Genomic DNA, 18,139 nt, shown 5'->3' with positions numbered 1-18,139 from the left:
GACTCCCGTATTTGCGCTTTTTGAGGGTCTCTGCCGCTTCCGCCACCCCGCCGGCTTTGTGTGTAGTACCGTGGAGGTGGGAAGGTGCCAGCGTGTCAACACAAGTTGCGTCCCACACGAGCACACGTCCCATCCTCCACGGAATCAAAGACATCCCGTCTGGTTTCTTGCCATCGTCTCTGGCAATACCGGCAGGCTCCAGTATAGCCGGAACGTTGACGGTGGCAAGTGACCCGCGCTACGTTGGCAAGCAAGTCCGTGGCGTCCCAGTGGGTCCACCTCAAAGCCACAGGAGCATTTGTGCGGTGCGCAGATTGGGGCCCCTAAGCGTAGCCCCATTGCCAATCGGAGTGTTTCGGAGTCTAGGTGGGTACCAATATTGGGCGATGGGTAGGCATTCAGCCAGTGGCCTGCCTCTCTGCAGCCGACAGCCAACAACCGGGCTCGTTCAGCTCCTGCACTGCTATTTAGGAAGGAGGTATATGTTAATTTGTTTACAACATCGTCCCACCCCCTTTATGAACATGGGTTGTGTGGAATGTTTTGCCCCGGGCAGGCAGACAGCCAGGCATTTCTAGCGTCAGCCAAGCCTGAGATCTCGTAGTTTGTGGGCGGAGCCCTTATGATTCTTCCTACGAGACCAGTAGAGGTGTGGACAGACGATAGAAATGCGGGCAGCGAAACACTCGAAATTTTGCGCACTCCGAGCCCGCCGTATCGGACGGGCAGGGATGCTTGGAGCCAAGATTGTTCGGTGAGCTTTAAATTTAATATAATTTCCAAGTGGGTTTGAACTAAGGAGTCGATAGGCGTCAGTAAATTTGGATGTTTCCAGAAGGGGCTGCACCGAAGCTTGTATGTTAATTTTGGCACGAAAAGACAGAACTTAAGGATAAAAAAAGGCCGAATGGGGGCTAATTTCTAGTAGACGATCGGCGCAATTTTCGAATTTAGCTATGATATTGTTAATAAAGTCAGGAAAAGAATCATCAAAAATTGGTGTCCCTAGGAGGCTAAGAATCTCTTTTGTAACATGTTTTATATTTGGTGCTAAGAGATTAAATTTATTGGTAATATCTAAATGGTTAATGGATGTATCGTGAATATAAAGTTCACATTTGTTATAATTTAGATCTAGGCCAATGGATTCAAATTTTGTTTTCAGGGTCTAAATTTTGTTTTAAAGTACAGTGTCTATGTTTCCTCCTAGGGTGCCGTCGTCCAAATTCCAAACGTTAAATTTTGATCGTAAATTTTGTATGATAGGGTTTATTGCTAGGCTGAAAATAGCCGGCCCGAGGGAATCACCCTGCTGGCAACCAAATTTGGAGGGGTCTGCGTAGCAATGTAGTAGGTAATTGTAAAGCTCCGGAGTATTATTTCGAATTTCAGCCAGCAGGGTATCTCTGTTTACGGAATTTAAAGCGTTTTTTACATCGATTTTTATAAGAACTTGGCAATCGTTATTGCTAAGGAAGGTACGAAGCGCATGAACTGCTGCTTCGCACCCCCCTCTTGTCCCGAACCCTAATTGTATTGGTTCGAATTTACGCTGTAATTTAGAAATGAAAATATTATATATAATTATGAAAATATAGGTTACCTATATATTATACTTATTATAGCCTAAGAAACAAATCAGCTTAACAGCTCCGTTGCTCCGTACCTACAACAATCAAGCGGACAAGGGTCTTATTGACGAGCGGTCAAGTAGGTAGGTACACCATATTTAATAAGATACAGAAGTTATGTTATCTAAAGTTTTCTTACTTTCAAATTATTTTTTCAAGGCTTGAAATACTGATAAAGAGAAGAGACGATGAAATATAATGCGAAATTTTATGATTACATACAAAACTTTTAATTGTGTAGGTATTTTAGGTTTGAACACGTCTTTGCATTTAAAACTTATGTGCAACTTAAAAAATATAGCGAAGTCTAGAGTGCAAAAAATACTTAAAGTTTTTAATTTGTTGTCATGCTCTTTAAACACTTGAAATAATTTTTACTTTGGTTGCCAAAATTGCTTAATAAAAGGTGACACAAGAGTGACACCATTTGTCTCCCCATCGTCAGGTTTATGGAAGGTAGAGTTAAGGAATAGAATCTCCATATACCAAAAAGTGTCCGACAAAAAACCATAAATAGGTGGCGATACAACACTTAGAATACCTACTTGAGAAATAGTACATTATGCAACAAGGGGGGTAAGTGAAATTTTGGATACGAGGGAATTAAAGACCCGAGTTTGCAATATTCTTACCGCCGGAGTTACACACAATGAAAAAAACAAAATTTTAAGCGAAATAATTCTTAAATATGGTGGCATATCAAATATTTGTCCGCCATTTTGTAATTTCTTAGCAGGTGAGGCATCGAAAGCACAGACCTACTCGGCATTCGGCCAAGATTGAAAATTGTGTAAAAATATTTTAATCGGCTGTTAAATTAATCAAATTCAATGATTTTAAACAAAAACAAAAATATTCAATTATAAACGTCAGTATTTTAAACGTAAAACTCATTTATACCACTTGGTTTGTATGAATAAGTGACATAATTAAAAAAAAAGCCATAACTCCCCAGGGGGTTATAACTTTTTTTCACAATCCATAACTCCCGCGGGAACAAAATAGGCCTTTGTCCTTCAGCACACCTGCATGAAATAAGATCTTTTTCGAGCAAGTGTGATGAAAAATTCTAATCATAGACAGCGCACTTCACTCCGTCAATAACGCCTAGGTTCTTAGCTACTCTAGCGCTACTCTAGAGAGATTTGGAACTATTATTTATAGCTGACAGCTGGACACCTTTGCAACAGTTCTGCCTATGGAGTTTCTATTCCTTGCCTCTACCTTCCATAGTCAGGTTCCAAGCAGATCTTAGTGGCCAGTACAAAGAACAACTTCACCAAGTAATTATATTTACAGTCGTGTTGAGTCGAAGTATTATATTATATTATTATTATCCTAGTGAGTATTATATTCTTTGGTCGAAGTGGCGTGGGGTGCAAACAAAGAGTAAAGTAAGTATATAGGAATAATAACATTTAGAACACACTGTTGCAAATTACGTGGATTTCGAACGTGCCTTTTCTGACGTTTGAATTTTGATAATTTTGACACTGACGTTGACGTTTTGATTGATAATAATATTAATAATATAACCTCATCGCATTGTATATTTCACTGTATCTATTTGTTTTATTTGCTGTATCTGACCGTTCGTAATGTTTAGTCTACATTGTTAAATAAAATAAGAGATAAGATAACGTTTAGTTCAGTACCTCGGTAACAATGTCAGCGTACGGACCAGTAAGTTTATTCCTTATTAGAATGCAAATTGTTACTTTGGAGATACCTAACTGATAAGACACAGATTTTCTCTGATAATCTAAGAACATCTCAGCTAAATGGCATATAGGTTTTGGAGCCTGCGGTTCTAATAAACTTAACGTTTTAATATAATATGTTCCAGGAGCATCCTCGTAACCTTATCCCAGAGCTGTGCAATCAGTTCTATCATTTAGGATGGGTGACGGGAACTGGCGGTGGCATCTCCATTAAAGATGGGTAAGTTAACTTATTACTAGATATGAAATTATTAAATAAGATTTTCATGTTAAAACAGTGAAATTCTTGTTTAAAGAATAATAACTACTTTAAACCAAACATTCCAAGTCCAAACAACTTAAGGCTGTTGAGAGTGGACAAGTATCAAATGAAAAGCAATTACAAATTTAACAACAGATTAAAATAGTGATTTCATTTTTATATTTAGTAGCTGTTTCCGTATATGATTATGTAGTTATAAGTGTTTTCAAATGAGTCCCCCCATTTGTCTTGATTTTGTATGATCTATGGTTCACTTTGTCTGTTGTTGGCCATTAGCCCATGAAAACCGATTGCATATAAATTAATATACATATTTAATTTAATAACATAATACTACATAATACTTGTAAGCTCAAAGATAAAGTCTTGTCTTCATTACTTACACAGAAGTTGTTAACCTCCTAAGACCCAGCCATACAAGGAAAAACCAAACATTTGACAGGGAAATTTGAATCTACAGTCTAAGAAAAAAAGTTGATTTTGTTTTCTTTTAAAATTGAACAGAAGTAGTCCTATATATAGGACCGGTAGCCTTAAGAGGATAAGTCAAAAAGTTAAAATTATTTTCATGCCCACAATTTAACTTTATGTTTAATCGGTTTCAGGGAAAAGATCTACATAGCACCATCAGGGGTACAAAAGGAACGGATGAAGTCAGATGACCTGTTTGTGCAGACAATCAATGATGAAGATCTGGAACTCCCCCCTCCAGAGAAACAGTAAGTGAACCTATACTTACTTACTCCTCTGGCACAGCGACCCAAAGTGTGTCTTGGCCTCCAACTCGACTGCTGGCCACTGATCCCGCTTCTGTGCAGTGTCTTGCTAGAAGAAGATAGTTATGGGAGTGCAATAAAGTTCATAATACTTAAGTTTTCATATAATAAAAGTTATTGCAATAAATGCTACAGTCACCATCCAACAGATATATTGGAGCAGCCTAGGTGTTCACAAATATCTGAAGTACACACTCTTGGCCTCTCTGATATATCTGATGGCAACTGTACCATGTATATCCAATATCCAAAATAAGAGAAAACCCACAGTCAAAAACGTCTTCAACGCAATAAATGTACTCGCATACCTACACTAAAAGTAAACTTATAGCTTCTTTCAAATTAACTTCTAAACAGTATTTTTTTACAGCGTAGGCCAAATTTCACCCAGCGACGTCGGGTGAAATTTGGCCTACGACACGCATCGTGGGACAATTGTCCCTAGTCTAGCCGTGGCTTAAAAGTTATATAAAAGACATAATCTTTACAGGTTGAAGAAGAGTCAGTGCACGCCTCTATTCATGCTGGCGTATAAGGAGCGCGGCGCAGGCGCCGTCATTCACACGCACTCGCCACATGCCGTTCGCTGCACGCTACTCTATGACAAGGAGTTCACCATCACCCACCAGGAGATGATTAAGGTATGACAGTCATACAAACACAGGCACTCGTTGCACGCCGTCGCTGCACGCTGCTGTATGATAAGGAGTTCACGATCACCCACCAGGAGATGATCAGATCAGTTAATTGAATCAGTTCACATTTTACTGTGGAGAAAAAGTTATTTTTTCGTCTATGGTACTTCTCTATAATCAGCCCAACTACGATCCTAAAGCACCAAAGCTCAATAAGGCTGAATTGTTTCATCACAGAATCACATGGCCTGCATGGCCACCTTCTGCCATTCCAGAATCACATGACTATGTCGGTGACAAACAATCAATGGTAAGCAGTCTCCATAGCCTATGTACGCCTACAACTCCCGAGGAGATACATGTGCGAAATTACTATTATAATTACAAGCCAACCATCAAAATCTCTTAAATAGTGACGGGACATACACACCTGTTGCGCTGAAAGTACGTGCCATCATTAAAACACAGTAGCATGACCTCTCGTGTACCTTATGCCAACGTAATAAGGTTAACTACCTATAACTTGTTTTTGCTAATACGTACAAACATCTCACACGATTGACTGGCCAAGAAAGTAGAAGTATGATTTATAGTCAGCATTATCTTCTGCCGTGTTTGCTGTTGTTGACTATAAACAACTACTGCGATATACATATCCGCTAATGATATACCATCGAGCGCAGTTAAGCGCATGGTTGTTTCATGCGATAAACGTAGCGTTGAACGCATGCGATCAACGGAATACGGATGTAGGAAAAATGACATTGCGCTTATTACCGCTGCGTTTACCGCGTAAAAAAATGTATGTTCATTAGATTATCTGTTGTAAAATGCTTCATCCAATCAATTCGATGAAACGAAGCACACCATTGCTGAAGGGGGCAAGAAACAACTAACTACATATTTAAATTTCAAGTTTGGAAACACATATTTAAGGAACAATTTCTTTATTTCAGGGAATAAAAGACGCCAAACTAGGTCGGTTTTTGCGCTACGATGAAAAGCTAATCGTCCCCATCATTGAGAACACACCTTTCGAGCGAGACCTGGCCGGCAGTCTCGGCGAGGCTCTGAGGCAGTACCCTGGTACCAGTGCTGTGCTGGTTCGGAGACATGGCGTCTATGTGTGGGGGGATACTTGGCAGCAAGCAAAGACTATGTAAGTATCATTTCAAGGTGGATTTAGAGAGAAAATACATTTATTCAACATCACATTCTTTACACTGGATGCATTGGCATATGTCGGCGGCCGATCGTGAAACGCAGATCGTGAAACGTGAAAATCGTTATCTCGTTCCCTGCGTGTTTTAACTTGTCCTACCTATCTGTTGGTTTAATGTGACTACCGTCAAAACATTACTCAGGAACATTAAGATCTGCCTGATCAAATGATCGGCCGCCGATTCCTAGACGTGCACGATGTAAGTGGGTTAGTGTATGGATTCTTATAGGACACGTGACACTCCACCGCACGCATAGGTATATAAATAAATAAATATTATAGGACATTATTACACAAATTGACTAAGTCCCACAGTAAGCCCAATAAGGCTTGTGTTGAGGGTACTTAGACAACGATATATATAATATATAAATATGTATAAATACTTAAATACATAGAAAACACCCATGACTCGGGAACAAATATGCATGCTCATCACACGAATAAATGCCCTTACCAGGATTTGAACCCGGGACCATCAGCTTCGTAGGCAGGGTCACTATACCCACTAGGCCAAACCGGTCGTCAAAAAAAGGTCAAGGTTTAAATGCCGCACGGCTTTCCGTTCTGCTACTAGTGTCATTCTTAAATACGAGTACCAGTCGAAGCACTTCAACTTAACGTAACCTCAACTATTTTTAATAAACGAAAACATAAACATAACTAAAATACAAGCCAAAGTGTAATCCGCAACAAAACGTAAACGGCGCATCCACAAAACTTCCCCCAATTTACATTAGTGATAATCCGCCACAGGTTTCATCGAAAATGTACAAGATAAAATCCGCAACGAGCTTTGTCCAACAACCTAACACTACCTACGCCTTCACGTTCATCCCCGAGACGACACGTACCCGGTGCAAAAGATTCAAATGAACTTGCCGCATTTTCGCGCTGAACTGCCAGCAATATTTGCTGGACGAGGTATGAGCCAGAACTTCATTTAAATTAGACATAACGTAAAAAATAATTTGCAGCAGACCGTCGCTAGTATAGACAGGAAGGCGTGGCGCGAGCTTGTGAAGGCCCTCTGCACCTCTGGGGTGCCTTGGGACAAGACCGTTGCTAAGTAGTCTTTTCCGGATTCCAGGACAGAGTGCTACGACTACTTGTTCGAGATGGCGGTGGAGATGAAGAAACTCGGCCTGGATCCTGCGTTCAACCCTGAAGCCCAGAACAAACCTGCTAACTAAGGAAACTATTGATTGGTTACTAGTATGTGCGAAATGTTCGTTGGTGAAAGAACTGTGTAACAGCATCCGGCTATAGTATTTTTCAAACAGGAAGAGTACGCTAACAGACTTCATGTATGTATGTATGTATGTCACTTTATTTCACATAAACAGGTTAACATAAAACAGACAGCTTATCACATCATCTTCATCTTATTACAATTTTGCGAGATTTGGCGTTTTAAAGTTATAAATTGTATGGACATGACTCATCGTGTTTGAAAAATAGTGTATCATTCATATCAATCCAAAGGTCTAAAGGTCAGGTCAGACGAATGATCACCTGCGTGTATTTCTTAGTAAGATTGTGCGGGTTCACGGGTCCGAAAACTGTTCAAAATTAATGATTGCCTTTTTTAGGCTGGCGGCGCCACTATCATGCTCGCAAGCAATAGCGTGATACAAACAGCAAAAATATCTGATCTGCACTAGAGTCGAACCAAGATATCTCTGCATGGCATTTGCACTGACAAAGGGCTTATGCACAAATCACGCTACTGCTTTTTTCTACTACTTTTTTGACCCCGCCTCCCCCTTGGTGATATTTGGTCAGGTCTCCATATCCCCCCCCCCCCTCCCCCAACGTGATCTATCGTGATTTTTTCGTGACCCCCCCCCCCCCCCCCCCCCTATCGAATCTCGCGTGATTTGTGCACAAGCCCAAAGTGTCGATATCATCATTAATGTATCACGAAAATTTAATTTTGAAAATATGACTTTTATAATTGACACTACCTCATGGCGATACCTACTGTTCAAATGGCAATAATTTTCAAGCATCAAGACATCATTGACTGTAAAGTGCAAACTAACCAAAGTGAACCTTGTTTCAACGAAATAAGGTCTAACAATTGTCTATGAAATTTTATACAGTAGAGTTTTTTATTGACCATTGTGTTATAGTCCAAGTTTACCTACGTCATTCTTCGTTATATACTGCCAACAAGAGTGGCAACTCTTTAGGATCCATACGTGTTAATTAGTTTTGTTTAGTCATTAGTATTACTTATAATGAATAAAGTTTATAGAGTGAGACCAAGGTAAGCCTGCAACGATTTTGATAGCACACGCAGCGCAAGTATTATTTTAAACGTCAAACTTCTACACTAGTATTATAGGGAGCGTGCATAAACTATAGGAGGCAGCACTGGAGCCGTCAGATTTTTGGCGCGAGGCGTAAATGTGATGTTTATTGTTCCGATGTAGCCTACAAGATGGCAGAACCTACTATGCACAAGAAAACACGTGACGTGTAAATGTACACGTTTATGGCTCCGATTCAGGACACAAGATGGCAGACCCTCCAACGCGCACGGTCCCTATATGATCTGTGCTTCTACGAAATTATGACGTATAAATAACACTTGCACTGCGTGTACTTTCAAAATCGTTGCAGATTTATCTTGGCCTAACTACTCATATCGCAACACTCCACTAATAATGTTGAAATAAATATATTTTTTGCGAAATTACCTTTTATTTCTAAGAAATAATCGATCTCTTTGGTGTCATTAAGGTGTCAAGCAAAGAGTAAAATAAGTATATAGGTGTCAAGTATTAAAGACTGCTTATGTATTACAATATTACCAGCATTGTAGGACCATCTTTTCTATGTATCGAAGTATCAGTGGAGATTATATATCAAGGTTAGGTAGCACGAGTACATGGAATATTCGTTCCAAAGTGGGAAGAATTGGAACGAGCTAACATTGCACCAGCTTTAGCAGCAGAGTTAACTTAGGCAGATTCTACAGAGTTTATAGCAACTCTTCTAAAAGTTAATTTCGCAACGTCTGGTGAATGTGTCGCTAGAGCACAAAGATGCGAATCGCTCGCGCACTGAGTGCACGCTTGGTGCACGCCTGACGACAGCAGTTGGACAGGACAGCAGACAACGCTGTTTCGCAGGTTCACAATAAAGTTCGGTTAAATAAAACGCTAGTTCAAAACACAGGCCGTACGTTGCGTTGCAAAAAAATGGAATTGTCAACTGTCAAATAGAATAAAAATCAGTCGTGTCTGGCCCAACTAAAAGAATAGCGCAAAATTCTAGTAGATTTTTATAAAAAGCACAATACGATGTAATTGAAATGTTCCGGTGATATCAAAGATGAAGAGGGTTAAACGGAGGCCGGGTCGCAGTCCCCCTAAGAAGTTTGAGAAATATGAGATCAATCGAAACATCAATAAGATAGCACTTCTCTCGCCCGAGGTTGAGGAGGTGTTTCCACCTCCTAAGGAAAGATGCGACGAAGATGTACGTACGTAATCGTCAGGGCCGGATTAACCATTGGACAGAGTAGGCCTAGGCCTATACATAGGTGCCCCGCGTGCTCACAATTCCCCTATTATGGTTAGAAACCTAATCCGGCCCAGCTAACAGTACTAACTGTCCACCCGTTTTATATTTTAGTACCTAACTACATGTCCCCGCTAAGTGCATCATCTCGCTTTTAGTTACAAATTTTAATCAGGGCAGCAGCTCCCTGCCAGCCAGAAGTGCCAGAACGCCGCCTGGCGATGCCCTTGTTTATGGGTGCATTAAAAGCACCTGAAACCAGATTACATCGCGGTGCCATGAGCTATACGGTTTTATGTTTGTTCTAACAAAGGTGGAAGTTGCTGCTATTGGGCGCGAAAATCCCTTTGCAAGAAGCAAATCACATCGTTGCACTTTCTACAGACCCAGCAATGAAGACTTCGGGCAGCTGACGGACATGGCTTTGCCTCCGAATGATGTGAGTCAAAAATGTAGACGTGAAGGGTTATCATCCCATAGAAAATATTAATCTCGCGCCTTTTTCTACTGACAAAGTGGTTTGAATGGATATAGTTCAATTTATTGTCATTTTGCCTAATGAACCATATAAAGAACCTTAATAAAAACAGTAATTCTCCACCTAGTTTGATAAAAAATATTTTCTAAGGCTAAGCAAGCAAGCAGTAAAGTAAAATATTTGACATGGTAGGATTGGCAGGCACTGTTGAGGCTACCCAAAGCGCGCAAATCACTTTCCCTTCTATCGGTCTTAAATGGGACAAACCATCTGCAAACATATTTTGTTTTATTTACTAGGAAAAATGTTCCTTCCCATTTCCCTATTCATATGAAAGGTAGGTAGCATTGTAGCATTACTAAATAAGACATACTATTCATCAGTATTACAAGAACCTTCTTCAAGAAATCTGCAACGAGTCCACGCCAGACACGATAAAAGCGGAGATGAAGAATGCCTGCGAAGGATCCATGGTCCAGACCTGTTCGGCATTCGTGGAGCCGGCCAGCGTTCTCAAACTAGACGAACACGTGATGGCGGACCTGGTTGGTTTAATTTTCGTCTAAAAGTAGGTACCTACTATTTGCCTCATCTGATGGTCGTAGTTGTCTACCTACGCGACAAAATGATAATGACAGTGTACCTATGTCACTTTCAATTGCACTGTTGTGTGAAACATTTTTTTTATCACGTAGACAACGTTATCCATCATACGTCTGCAGCATCTATAATGTTGAACCCTTTGTTATTAGATGGACGACGTGCAGTGGCAAACCATCGACAGCGTCAGCGACGCGGACTTGTTTCTTTCGAGAGTGCCGAGCCCAGAGCAGATCGAGGAGGTGCCGAAAGGTGTGTTTGTGTATTGAACTATTGATGGTCTAGAGACAGACCAATTACTTCGTTACTTACCAATCTAAAACTTGGTGAGAGAGTTTAAATTCAACCATTAGTATCCAGTTTTATGAATCGTGCCTTAAATCGAATAGGTAATACCTATATAGATATTTCATTGGTCGTTATATTATCCCGCAGATCAAGTCCCATACGGTTAGGTCCATGATGATTATAACTATAAATTATAAAAAAAACGCTATAGGTATTTGCGGTTTTCAGATAAAAAGCGTACCCCATCGGTTCGTAGTAATATTCGTATATCGGAAACACCTCACGTAAAGCGGATCGCGGAGAAGTTCGCGAAGTTCAAAAAGAATAACGTTGAGGTCCGCAAACTTGAAGAGAGAGTGGTTTGCCTGGAGTACGATATTTTCGACTTGAACGCGGCCGACCCTGCGGTGCCGACGCAGAAAATGAGGGCATTTTTCTCCATAAAAATGAAAGATTTTGGAAGCGATAACAACAAAGGTATACCTATTTATTTATAAAGATTTGTCCAAAAAAATTGATAGTTATATTTTACGAATCTTCATCTTGGCAAATTTAAGTAAGACAAGTAAATTCTGACGGTTAGTGAGTTTCAGTTTCCTAGAATCCGCAGTGTGTTCACTTTGCTCAGTTGACGATAGTGGGTTACATGACGTACATGGGCATCTTACAATTCTTACAGCCAACCTAGTGCGTTTAGCAGAGAGGGACATTTGGGGAAATGATAGGAACCAGTGAAATACATCTGACATTCTGACGAGACGAGATAACTTAGCGAAGCTTACTAAATTACTGATCAGGTTTTTCCTCGAGACTTTTCTAGAATTGTGTTGTCTCTTGATCACTTCTGTTTGATTCCTACCGTGATTATCTTTTACAGAAAATATACCTTCGATCCCATCTGGTGTAAAACGCAACTTCAACTTAGACGACGGAGACCTTCAGAAACTGAACAAGAAAGAAATAGAAATCATAGACAATGAGATACCTGAAAACAGGTCCTTACTCGAGGACCTCAAGCGAGTGCTGAGACGGAAGCAGGCACTCGAAAACAAAAAGAGACGACCAACATTGGACCTCATGTGTTTGTACGAGATGGCTAAACGAGAGAGCCCACCTGTCAACTACGACTATTCGAACACCAATCTCTTATCGAAAGCAGAACTACAAGAAATTAAAGATTTGATTCTGAAAAAATGCGAGTCGAGTGTTTACGGGATTAATAGAAGAACGGTGAAATGTAGAGATGAAGTGAATGATGCGAAGTGTGTGCTGTCGAACAGTTTGATAAACGAGTTGATGCGGGAGGCTGAAGTTTGAAAACAAATGAAAGTTCAGTTTTACCACCTACAACTAACGCCACACTTAGACTATAATAGGAATTATCATATACATATATGGGATCCTATTGGAAAGCATCATATACGCGTAATTTGTTAAATTTTTTATTATTTCATCATCATAGGTTAATTGAGTAACAACAATTTTAACAAATTAGGCGTATATGATGATAAGTAAATAGGATCCCATATATATGATATTTTATATGCATTGACATATATATCTAAGGACGGGCCTTACGGGCACTAAGAATGGTGCTAGTTCAGTGGTGTCACTCACGAATTCGAGCCAATCGTGCAGTCTAACGGAACTAGTAGCGACCAATCGCGCGCGTGATGCGAACTCATCAACCAATCGCGTTGCGGCGTTAGACTGCACGATTGGCTCGAATTCGTGTGGGTGACACCGCTTGTACTGGCCCCATTCTTATTGTCCGTAAGGCCCGTCCTTAGATATATATGTCAATATTTATATGATAGTCTAATTGCGGCCTTATACATTAATGTCTCAGTTAATTATACCATAGACATAGACAAAGAATGGCTAAAGTAGATGACGCTCTTTGGCGTCATACCTTTGCTGTAAGTAGGTAAATAACTGGATGATTAAGTGTTAGTGCTAGACAACCAAATTAGAATTACCAGAAAACGTAATATGACGCCATACAGCGCCACCTACTTCTGTAAGTAATAAAATGATTTGTCAGCAGCAGTCTACACACGTTCTTATTCTTAAGAATAAAATTGTGCCTAGAGATCATTTTGACCACTTTAGCTCAATGCAACTACTGAAACTAAGATTCCATAAAAAAATATTGTTCGTTACCAATTATAACCTGTTGTACATATTTGTCAGAAGTTTAGTTACATCGTATTAATAAATTAAAAATACATAAGCTAAAAACCATTCTTGCATTTTTATTACGTTCCGTAGTCACAAATATGCCCTTAAGTCCGATTTACATATTGATTATAGCGACTCGAACTCCGGTTAAACCACACGACATAACTACACCTTAAAAAATAAATATTTAAAATAACATAAAAAGCGGCCAAGTGCGAGTCGGACTCGCCCATGAAGGGTTCCGTACCATTTATGACGTATTAAAAAAACTACTTACTAGATCTCGTTCAAACCAATTTTCGGTAGAAGTTTGCATGTCAATATATATCATACATTTTTTTTTAGATTTTTCATTCTGTTATTTTAGAAGTTACAGTGGGGGGGACACACATTTTACCACTTTGGAAGTGTCTCTCGCGCAGTATCTATGGATAGATCTTTAAAAATGATATTTAGGTTCCTAATATCATTTTTTCTAAACTGAATAGTTTGCGCGAGAGACACTTCCAAAGTGGTAAAATGTGTGTCCAAAGTGGTAAAATGTTGAACAAGATCTAGTAAGAAGATTTTTTTTTAATACGTCTTAAATTGTACGGAACCCTTCATGCGCGAGTCCGACTCGCACTTGGCCGCTTTTTTTCTATTTTTGTGTAAAAATCTTAATGCGGTTCATAGAATACATCTACTTACCAAGTTTGAACAGTATAGCTCTTATAGTTTCGGAAAAAAGTGGCTGTGACATAATCGGACAGACAGACGGACATGACGAATCTATAAGGGTTCCGTTTTTTGCCATTTGGCTACGGAACCCTAAAAATGGGGGCATTCTTACACAGATCGATCTAGCTCCAAACGAAACACATGATTGAAACTTTTAGAACGCCATTTGACTTTGATCCTCATTCTTTCACTAATGTGTAAAAAAATTTAAAAATCAAAAAGTGGCGCCATCTTACCGGGCATCGGCTAAAGGTTGTGGCCCCATTGCTCGAAACGATGCCGCCATACCTTTGGCCTTTGATTATTATTAGATGGCGACAGTTTTTGATATTTAACAAATTTAACACGTATCACTGAAAGAATAAGGATCAAAGTCAAATGGCGTTCCGAAAGTCTCAATCATGTGTCGAAAGATGGCAGTAAATTTACTGTGGCTACAAAATTTTCTATAGAAATCCACTTCTATTTCAAATTCTCTTTGCCCAAACTAAGAAAAGCTTGTACTATTTATTTCCTATGATGTGCACGACTAAGCTGTCACGCAACCTAGCGTTCGCAAGTCTAGGGGAAAACGTCAATTCACTACACTACACCTTATAAAACTAAGTACTCCAAAACTAAAAACTACTGAACGGATTTTCATACGACTCATCTATCAGTAGAGTGAGTCTTGAGGTAGGTTTAGGTAAACTTGTTAAGGTTTTGTGTAAATTGGTTGAAATGTAAAATGTTGATGTTGTCGGAAAAATCACAGTGGCTAGGAGCTTCCATCGAAAACGCTGCCTAATCCGTTTGAGCTATAACAGCACAATGTATGGTGGGGTTGTCTCTCTTTCATGCTGGGTCTACAAAAAAGTCCGCGATGTTGAATGTCTACCTTTTAAGGATAACTTACTATACCCTTTCTTAACTTCTAGAAAAAGATCACATAATATGTGGCATTTGCAACGCTATTTACACGGATACAGTATTAATAATTATCAAATTAAATACGTTAGTTATATTAAGCATTTCATACAGATTACAATGGTCCCTTACACCATAAAATTTAAATGAATATTTCAGGAGTAATCGTAAATTAAAGTTTCATTTCGAGCCATATAACTAGTACGAATCGAAAAAATAACGGTTCCAATATATGGGTACTAGGCGACGATATACATACGTATTTTGGCTACGTGCGAAGTGCATAGTGGGGGTAAGTATAGCGATCCCAGCGCACAAGGTGGTAAAAACTAGAACTAACTGCGGATAGCGTCTAACATTACGTACAAGTTATATGGCTCGAAATGAAACTTTAATTTACGATTACTCCTGAAATATTTATTTAAATTGTATGCGGCATAAGGGACCATTGTAATCTGTATGCAATACTTAATATAACTAGCGTATTTAATTTGATAATTGACCGAAGCGTAGCGTAGGTCTACGTTTTGACTCGCGCAATCTGCTTTCGTATGTCCGGATGTTTTCCTCTACAGGTCGCAATTCTCAACCGATTCGCGTGAAATTTTGCGACCATATTCTATGATCAAATAGAATTTTTTTGTCGATCCAGTTTTTGGAATTTTTTCAAAATGGCGGAGTCATGGTACGTCGCGCCTAAACAAATAGCCGTATCGATATCATAAGAGTTTCCTCCTTGTGGGACATGGTTACAGAGTGATTTACGAAAAATTCAGATATTTTAGAACGCTGGTTTAGGGGGTATTTAGATATTTAAAGTTTTACTCGAGAATAAGTAGCCTAATTTCACCATGTCACATATATCCATTCGTGGCTCAATTGGAATACACTAGCTTTACAATCATGAGGTTCCGGGCTCAAATCCCGAACAATGATATCATTTTTGTTTTTTTTTGGCACTTTAATTTCCTATTTTTTATTGACTAAGCTTTGTAACAGGGAGAGAGAAGAGGACCCTGGATCTATTCCCTGAATTGTAACATTTTGTATTTAAATTTCGTATTATTGATCAAGCGAGCACGAAGCGCGAGCAAAGCGTATTCGTTTCAGTTTTATTGTCTGAACTTTTTTACAGCCGTTAAAGGAGACGGACAGTTGCGCAGGCGAAAACGCAGTTTTTGCATTTAGATTAATTTATCAATTTTGGCTTTGCTAGAGAGAGAGAGTTATAGGTTGGAATATTGATATTATATTAGGAATAGAAGTTTAAACGTAAATGTATGTTATATTGCTTTATTTTTTTTTAAATATATCATAGCATATATTTAAATTTGACATCTGTACTAATTAATAGCTATATTGAATGAAACATTTTAAAATTAATTTTATTTGTATTTATTTTTATTTGATCGAATTTTGTTTTTATTGTATTTTGTTTGATTTAGTTTCACTTCTTTTCAATTTCAATTAATTTATTTATTCTAATCATCATTAATTTATTGACATTCCCATTATTGTGTATAGTACTAATCATATATTTTAAAATATACATTTTTTACTAACAATAATTGATCTCAGTTGGTCTCTCAATAAATGAAATTAATTAATAATTAAATAGCTAAAGAGGGAAACGGTTTTCTAACATATTTCCTGCGTGCAGTCGCCGCAGAAAGTTTCGGTACGGTTCGTGGCATTCTTTTGAAAATGTTGGTGCATATAGATTACTAAGAGCCAGCGATGCTTGCTATAATCTTGTCTACAAAAATTCAGGGCACAAATTTGCAGGAAAACAGTGTTCCGAAGATTTATTATATATCTTCGGTTGATATTTTAGTCAAGGTATTCGATGTAGCAAAATGATGTTTTAGCGGATTAAATTGCCAAATCCTATAGAGATAAAACACTACAGAGTGAAGCTCTGATGGCCTTTCTTCTGCCGACGAAGATGGAGGTGGTTCTACTTTTACCATTCAGTGGATGACCGACTAACTGTGGGCGTTTGGAAAGGGAGTATTTTCTCTTTCCTTCCCATTTTGTAGGCGTTGGCAAAGAGCATTTGAAATGGAGGTGGATTGTCAAACAAAATTTTGTTGCTACAGTAAAATTGCTGCTATATCTTTCGACACATGATAAACATTTGTAGAACGCCATTTACTTTCCTTTCCTTGATGATCTTTTTGATCCTTATTCGTTTACTAATATATGTTAGAATTGTTAAAGACCTAAAAGTGGCGCCATCTAATAGATAAAAGGCCAAATGTTTCATCGTTTCGAGCGATGGCACCATAACGTTCCAAAAGTTTTAATTATGTGTCCAAAGATGGCAGTAAATTTACTGAAAATTCCTTTTCCGTGCGGGCTTTTTAAATTCTGATATACGAAAAAGTATCTATAAAAAATTAAGAGCAATTATAATTATTTAGAGGTCGCTATAAATGAAACAATACTGCTATACAAAATAGTATGAAAATAAATTGACCCATCAATAATTCTGCTTTGGAAATGTCTTTAAGGGCTCTTTATTCGTTTTATTTATTATTTATAAGTATGCTAAAAAAGATGGCAATCGTTTTTTTTTTGTTATAGGTAACTTTGCATTTTTTTATTTGTATGAGGATATTGAAAATCACAAAATCATAGCGACCACCTAATAATTCGCAAATGAGTTCAAATTTGGCACATAGATTACTGTTATATAAAGGGAGCCATGTGAAAATAAAATCCTTTCAACTTTTTTCTACATACAAAGTTGGACCATCCTATTCGATAATTTTGTTTTTTTGTCAATTTAGTTTTTATAAATTCTTCTAAACAGCGGAGCCATACATTTATTCAGTTTTAAGGGCTCCTCTACACGATGGCCCAGCGTAGGCCAATCTAAGGGACGCAGCTATGCGGTGAAATGAGATAGCAATGTCACTTGTTCCCTCTAACGCAGTGGTTCCTAACCTTGTCAGTTCTGCCACCCCTATGACTAACTAGGGAACCGATTTTACCCCTACTCCCAATAAATATCAATATTCTTTCTTACAGGTCTAATTTCCGTAAAATACCAGATTTATCACTACGGGGGTAATTACCCCCAAGTTAGGAACCGCTGCTCTAACGCATAAATGCGCCCCTAGGCAAGTGCCTACGCTGGGCCATCGTGTAGAGGAGCCATAAGCTATGCTCGCGAGGTCTACAGC

General features: G+C 38.8%; 3 protein-coding genes across 3 annotated transcripts in view; 2 read left to right on the top strand and 1 right to left on the bottom strand.

Moving 5' to 3' along the window:
* The window catches only part of LOC133522988 (uncharacterized), a 172,687-nt gene extending 169,787 nt beyond the window's left edge, over positions 1 to 2,900 (bottom strand). The window contains exons 1-2 of the mRNA XM_061858487.1: positions 1,771 to 2,900; positions 1,604 to 1,666 (exon numbers count right to left, since the gene is read on the bottom strand). The gene's annotated coding sequence lies outside the window, so the exon portion shown is untranslated. The remainder of the gene's footprint in view (positions 1 to 1,603; positions 1,667 to 1,770) is intronic.
* A 98-nt stretch (positions 2,901 to 2,998) lies between these two features.
* LOC133522990 (probable methylthioribulose-1-phosphate dehydratase) lies at positions 2,999 to 7,757 on the top strand. The gene is made up of 6 exons (XM_061858488.1): positions 2,999 to 3,314; positions 3,478 to 3,572; positions 4,220 to 4,333; positions 4,881 to 5,031; positions 5,982 to 6,184; positions 7,338 to 7,757. The coding sequence occupies exons 1-6, from the start codon at positions 3,297 to 3,299 to the stop codon at positions 7,438 to 7,440; spliced, it is 684 nt and encodes a 227-aa protein (XP_061714472.1). The 5' UTR covers positions 2,999 to 3,296; the 3' UTR covers positions 7,441 to 7,757.
* Positions 7,758 to 9,324: 1,567 nt separating this feature from the next.
* LOC133522984 (uncharacterized) lies at positions 9,325 to 13,388 on the top strand. Its single transcript, XM_061858483.1, has 6 exons — positions 9,325 to 9,736; positions 10,092 to 10,217; positions 10,640 to 10,801; positions 11,009 to 11,108; positions 11,373 to 11,621; positions 12,022 to 13,388. The coding sequence occupies exons 1-6, from the start codon at positions 9,590 to 9,592 to the stop codon at positions 12,459 to 12,461; spliced, it is 1,224 nt and encodes a 407-aa protein (XP_061714467.1). The 5' UTR covers positions 9,325 to 9,589; the 3' UTR covers positions 12,462 to 13,388.
* Positions 13,389 to 18,139: the final 4,751 nt, after the last annotated feature.

This window comes from Cydia pomonella, chromosome 11, assembly GCF_033807575.1.
Source record: "Cydia pomonella isolate Wapato2018A chromosome 11, ilCydPomo1, whole genome shotgun sequence".
NCBI lineage: Eukaryota > Metazoa > Arthropoda > Insecta > Lepidoptera > Tortricidae > Cydia > Cydia pomonella.
Note: the sequence above shows the minus strand (reverse complement) of the source record. Positions and strands in the feature narration are given on the sequence as shown.

Coding starts and splice junctions, on each gene's coding strand:
- LOC133522990 (XM_061858488.1), top strand. Junction 5,032..5,981: donor CCCACCAGGAGATGATTAAG/GTATGACAGTCA, acceptor TCTTTATTTCAG/GGAATAAAAGACGCCAAACT. Junction 6,185..7,337: donor TGGCAGCAAGCAAAGACTAT/GTAAGTATCATT, acceptor TCCGGATTCCAG/GACAGAGTGCTACGACTACT.
- LOC133522984 (XM_061858483.1), top strand. CDS start 9,590: ATGAAGAGGGTTAAACGGAGGCCGGGTCGCAGTCCCCCTAAGAAGTTT. Junction 9,737..10,091: donor AGGAAAGATGCGACGAAGAT/GTACGTACGTAA, acceptor GTTCTAACAAAG/GTGGAAGTTGCTGCTATTGG. Junction 10,802..11,008: donor AACACGTGATGGCGGACCTG/GTTGGTTTAATT, acceptor CTTTGTTATTAG/ATGGACGACGTGCAGTGGCA.